Genomic DNA, 5,708 nt, shown 5'->3' with positions numbered 1-5,708 from the left:
CACGGTGGCCTTGGTGTGGGGTTAGCCCAGCAGGAAGGGTAAAGAGCAACATCCATTCATAATGCTCGAGCCAGGAGCTGGCAATGGCTTTCTCCCAGGACACTTTTCCTCTGTGGACACCTGCAGCCAGAGAAGACCAGGAGTGTTTTGCTGGGGATGGGAAGAAGGGACTGGTGTTTCTGCTGAACCCTGGGCTATTTTATTTCCAGCTGATTGCACGCTGGCCAGTTGCCTGCTGCAGGACAGCATGGTGCGACGCGTGGCCGTTATTGGGGCCGGGGTCGGTGGGTTGGCCTCCATCAAGTGCTGCTTGGACGAGGGGCTGGAGCCCACCTGCTTTGAGAGGAGTGAGGACATCGGGGGGCTCTGGCGGTACACGGTCAGTGGGCTCTGCTTGCGCGGGGAGGATTGTCCCTGGGTTTGTCCCCTCCCTTGGATGCCCTTTGCCTGCAGCAAAGAGGAAATGGTGGTCATGCCCTCAGGGATCATCCCTGTCCCAGGCATAAGGGTGTCCCTAACTTCAAGGTGGAGAAGGAGGTGGAAGGAGCAGAAGCCATGGTCACCAGGTGCTAGTCCTGGTTTATTCCTTGGACCCAAATACAAGGAGGAAAAATATTCAAATACTTTGGAGGGAGAAAGTCCTTCCCCACACACCTGCAAATGGCACTGCTGGCTTCACACAGGACTCCATGGATGGTGGGAGGATCAGTGTGTACCGCTCAGTCATCACCAACACCTCCAAGGAGATGTCCTGCTTCAGCGACTTCCCATGTCCAGAGGATTTTCCCAGTTACCTACCCCATGGCCTTCTCCTGGAGTACTTTCGGATGTACAGCCAGCACTTTGACCTCCTGCGGCACATACGCTTCAGGGTGAGCAGGGACCACAAACACCATGGGGAGAAGAGCCATCAGTGGCTGCAGATACCAGGGCATTGCCGAGGTGGGATGGGAAAATGTCGGGTGTGATCCCGTAGAAGACCATGTGCCTTTTGCAGCCTGAACACAGCCTTTTTGGCTCCATGTTTTAAATTAGGCTGCTCGAACATGGGCTGCCTGGTGCATCCCCTGCCTCAATGCCATCACCAGGGGAAAGGTGCAGGGTGGGATTTAACAGCTTCAGAGGTGACATGCAGCTCCTTGGGGACCCAGCCTGCCTGTGGCAGCCCCAGCCCTTTGCAGGCAGGTCCTCTCTGAAACGTGGCACAGTCCCTGACTGCTATTTCATTGGGCTTTGGTGCAAGACGACAGTTCTCAGCGTAAGGAAGCGCCCAGATTTCGCCACCTCAGGCCAGTGGGAGGTGGTCACCGACACCAACGGCATCCGGGAGGTGCACATCTTTGATGCTGTCATGGTTTGCACTGGCCATTTCCAGGAGCCCTACTTACCATTGGCTTTTTTCCCAGGTAAGCCCTGCCTCAGCAGTGGGGTGGGCTGGGGCTGCCCCCCAGGGTTTCACCCAGCACCCATGGGTCCCTTGACTGCATTTTCTTCTGTGAGCCTGCCTGCTCCATGAAGCCCCCATGCTGGGGCAGGCAGGACCCTCATCCCATGGGAATGGTGGGGGGCATTCCCAGGAATGGGAAAAACACCTCGTAAAGATGCAGCCAGGCTCTTGCTTGAGAATTTGCAAAGCGGGACTGAGCAGAGGAGGTGCAAGAGCGTGGCATCACACGTGGAGCCAAGACATCCACAGGTTTCTCAGCTGCAGAGGTGGGAGGTGGAGGGTTGGGGGCTGCAGAGGGTCCAGGCATGAGGCTGGGGCAAGCAAATGTATGTGGCAGTAGAATATGCTCCCTGCTCTCTGCCTAGGTATTGACACTCGCTTCAAAGGCCAGTACCTCCACAGCCAGGAATACAAAGATGCGGAGGCTTTCCGGGGAAAGCGGGTCCTTGTGGTCGGCATTGGCAACACCGGTGGTGACCTCTCCGTGGAGCTGAGCCACGTGGCTGCGAAGGTACGAAAACTTTGCCTGCTGGGTTTCTCAATAAATAGCACTTCAAATTAAGGGCAATTGAAGAAGTTCTGCAATTCCTGGAGAGTTTGGCCCACCTGAGGTGTGGCCATTCAGCAGCTGTGGGAACTTTGCAGAAGCCACCACGAGCTGTTCGGTTTATCTGGACACCGTCTCCTTCCCTTGGGATACCCCTCTTGGCTCCCAAGTGCAGGAGATGGGATGGGCAAAACTGACAACTCCTCTGGGCAGGAGGCTGAGACCTGCCTTCTCCCCAGGTGTTCCTCAGCGCCAGGAGCAACACATGGGTGATCAGCCGGGTCTCGGACCATGGCTTCCCGTTCGACATGGTCAACACCACCCGCTTCAACCATTTTCTTGACTGGTTTCTCCCATCAGCCATCACAAAGAGGATCAGGTTTCGGAAGTTCAATTCGCGATTTAACCATGCGAACTATGGCTTGGCATCCACCAAAAGGTGTTTTTTCTGACTATTTTGTTGGTTTGTCAGGGGGGCTTTAATGGTGTGAAATGCTCAATTTTTAATTTCAGGGGATATTTGTGGAATAGCAAACCATTGGAGGGAAATTCTGGCCACAAAAGACCTTTCGGGTCCCTCTCAGATGCTAACATTGCTGTCCTCTTTTCCACCTGCAAGCTCCAACTTTAAGATAATTGTCAACGAAGAGCTGCCATTTTGCCTCCTCTCTGGGACTGTTGTGTTGAAGCCAAAAGTGAGAAAGTTCACTGAAAGCTCTGCTGTTTTTGAAGATGGGACAACCGAAGAAAACATTGATGTGGTGCTCTTTGCCACGGGCTACTCCTTCTCGTTTGCCTTCCTCGAAGAGTCGGTTCGCAGCCTCTTCGACGATAATCGTTCCCTCTATAAACGCATCTTCCCTCCCCAGCTGGAAAAGCCGACGCTGGCCATCATTGGCTTAGTCCAGCTGACGGGCTCTGTGATGGTGGGAGCAGAAATGCAGGCTCGCTGGGTGACAGGGATCTTTGCAGGTGGGAGATGGGGTGCAGGGATGGAGGGATCTGCTGGGGTGGGAAGTTTGGGGCAGCCTGACGTGCTGTCCACAGAGCCTAGGGCATATTTCGGCTTCTGCTGCAGTGCCCGTGGTGGCCATGGGCATCAGTAGCACTTTAGCCTCTGCCCCCCGCAACTGCATTCCCATATGCCTGCTGCTTCACGCACGCTGCCGTAACGAGCAAGCATGAACACTCTCAGTAAAGGGGCTGGGAGCATGGGAAGGGGGTCAACTTTTCAGCTTAAGGTGCTGATGGAGGTCTCTGGTTCCTCTATTCTTCTCAGGCTGGAACAAGCTCCCTCCCACCAGCAAGATGATGGCTGATGTTTTGAAGAAGAAGCCGCCAGTCAAAAGGTGCATAATGCTCCTGCACTCGGGGTGCAATGGGCGCCGTGTGCCAGGATCACCCCAGGGAAAGGGTGGCCCTGTGGCGGTCGTGAGAGGGACCCACCTAGGACAACCAACTCTTCTTGGATGCATTTATTCCCTCATCACCCGTAGCGAGGTGGGGAAATGCTGTTGTGGGTCCTTTATGGATGACGGGCCAAGATACCAAGGGCACAGTGCTCTGGAGCAGTTTATGGCCAGACCCAGGACTTGCAGGTCCCCTCCGCCAGACCTCCAAGCCATGTCCTTATTCCCAGCATGTCAAGATGGAGGTGCAGTTTCCTCCAGACTAAGGGTGCCATCTCGTGGCTTCTCCCTCCCAAATCCAGGCAGCGGGGAGTGCTGGGGTCAGGGCCAAGCCCCATCCAGAAACCCTATTGGAACCAGGCAATGTGGTTGGGGGACAGTTTGGTGGCAGTTTTTGACAGGTCATAGATGAATATTAGACAAGGCTGGAACTTGTCCATCGTGTACGTGGGAGCTAACGTCCTGCCTTGTCGGCTCTGGGATTTTACAGGAGGTCGAGACGTGTCCTCAATGCTATGGGACCGGTGATGGTGGACGTGCTGCCTTGCAGCAGCTTTCAGGAGCAAGGAGGGGACCGCAGGCCAGGCAGGGTGCAGGCTGGGTTAGGTCTGCCAGCAGGGCAGAGCTGGCTCATAGGACACTGATGAAAATCTGGGACAAAACAGAGCCAGGGGGATTGTCACCAGGAGCCCCAGCGATTGCAGACACGATGCTGTTACACAGAAATACAGGAGTCTGAGGTGCAACGGAGACAAACTCGAGGCTGCCCCAAATTTGCTGAAGCAGGTTCAGCACACGTCCTCCCTCCTGCAAGGGGGAGGAGACCTCAAGCAGAAAAATCCTGGAGGTCCCTCCCAGCATGGGAAGCTTTCTGTACCTCCCAGTTTTTCCCAGTCCCCTTGGCAGTCTCATCTGTGAATGTCTACTCCTCTACCTCTCAAAATCAGCCAAATCCACACCTGTGAACCTCTGGGGAGGACGTAGTGTGGATATTTGTGGCATTACAACAATGGCAGTATTATGCTAGAAGCATTTTTGAGGCTGTGACTAGGTTGCAGAGACAAAACAAGCTTCTGCTTATTCCCTGCCCCAGGTAACTGCTGGGGACCAACCCCACAGAGGGTCTTCTGGTGCCTTTAGGTTTATTTGGGGCTGAGGGAGCTCAGCCATGGAGACTGGGGCTTGGCCGATGTCCAAGCCCAGAGCTTTTGCTTTCCACGGAGCTGGGAACTGAGATGGGATGATGCTATTTGATTTTGTCTCTTTTATGTCCCATTGAAGGAATCCATCCGAGAGGGAGAATTTGAAGCTAAGTTTTATCAGCTACACTGATGAAATTGCTTCATGTGCCGGCATAAAGCCCAGTGTGCTGAGGCTGCTCCTGACGGACCCCCGGCTGGCGCTGGCCATCTTCTTTGGCCCCTGCACACCCTACCAGTACCGACTGGTGGGACGGGGGAAGTGGAGTGGGGCCAGAGATGCCATCCTGACTCAGTGGCAGCGGACGCTGAAGCCCTTGAGAACTCGGGTGGTGGATGACTCCTCCAACGGCTCTGACGGCTGGTGCTGGATGTGCCTCGTGGCCCTGCCGGTGGCTCTCACAGCAGGTTTCCTCCTTTCTAGACACCCCTGGCCGGGCTGGAGCCCCCGGGCAGGTCCCCAGCTGTAGAAGAAACCTGGTGAGACCCGGTCTCGGGTGAGCTGGGGATGGTGCAAAGCTGTGCCACTGCCGGGTGCTGTCAGCGGGACTGGAACTGGGCCAGTGCCGGCAGGAGCCCGGACCCCAGTGCTGTCGGGTGTCCAGCCTCCTCCTGCCGATGTTTCACACCCACCAAGGACCATACGGAGCGTTTACCCCAAACCTGCCGCAACCCGTGCCCGTGTTGCACCAGCACCAGGCTGGATCTCCACAGGGCTTTTGGGAAGAGCCATTTTGGGACAGGCTGGTGTGCACAGGGCTAGCCTTCCTCCCCCGCCTGCTCGAGCTTCCTCCATAAAATTTCAGCAAGACCCACGCCACCTTGAGATTTTCCGAACCACTAGCTGTAGAGATATTTGTATTTGTCTGGTAGCTTTTGGGACATGAAGTAGGGAGCCACAAATAAACCTCACGGATTTGGTCTTCTCTGATGGTGTTATTAATGGTTTATTATCCGGGGGAGGTGTCAAGTAGACCCAGTACCACGAGTCGTGGGGGAGGGGAGAGCCCTGTCCTAAGAAATAATATATACAGTGACAAATCCAGGTGGGCGAGCGTCCCCGCCATTGCCCAGGCAGCCGCAGGCTTTCAGGGGAACCTGAAGCC

General features: G+C 55.4%; 1 protein-coding gene across 1 annotated transcript; it reads left to right on the top strand.

Annotated features, from left to right (window-relative positions):
- Positions 1–247: 247 nt before the first annotated feature.
- FMO4 (flavin containing monooxygenase 4) lies at positions 248–5,072 on the top strand. The gene is made up of 8 exons (XM_010582166.1): positions 248–379; positions 684–872; positions 1,244–1,406; positions 1,813–1,958; positions 2,234–2,433; positions 2,614–2,966; positions 3,274–3,343; positions 4,685–5,072. Exons 1-8 carry the CDS (start codon positions 248–250, stop codon positions 5,070–5,072), a joined length of 1,641 nt encoding a protein of 546 aa, XP_010580468.1.
- The last annotated feature ends 636 nt before the right edge of the window (positions 5,073–5,708 follow it).

Source organism: Haliaeetus leucocephalus, unplaced genomic scaffold, assembly GCF_000737465.1.
Source record: "Haliaeetus leucocephalus isolate CR32 unplaced genomic scaffold, Haliaeetus_leucocephalus-4.0 Scaffold76, whole genome shotgun sequence".
Classification (NCBI taxonomy): Eukaryota; Metazoa; Chordata; class Aves; order Accipitriformes; family Accipitridae; genus Haliaeetus; species Haliaeetus leucocephalus.
This window is presented reverse-complemented; position numbering and strand designations above follow the sequence as displayed.

Bases quoted from the DNA above. Each gene is read 5' to 3' on its own strand.
- FMO4 (XM_010582166.1), top strand. From the start codon at position 248: ATGGTGCGACGCGTGGCCGTTATTGGGGCCGGGGTCGGTGGGTTGGCC. The intron at 2,434-2,613 runs GTGTTTTTTCTG...TCCACCTGCAAG, and splicing joins GGCTTGGCATCCACCAAAAG to CTCCAACTTTAAGATAATTG. The intron at 2,967-3,273 runs GTGGGAGATGGG...TATTCTTCTCAG, and splicing joins GGTGACAGGGATCTTTGCAG to GCTGGAACAAGCTCCCTCCC.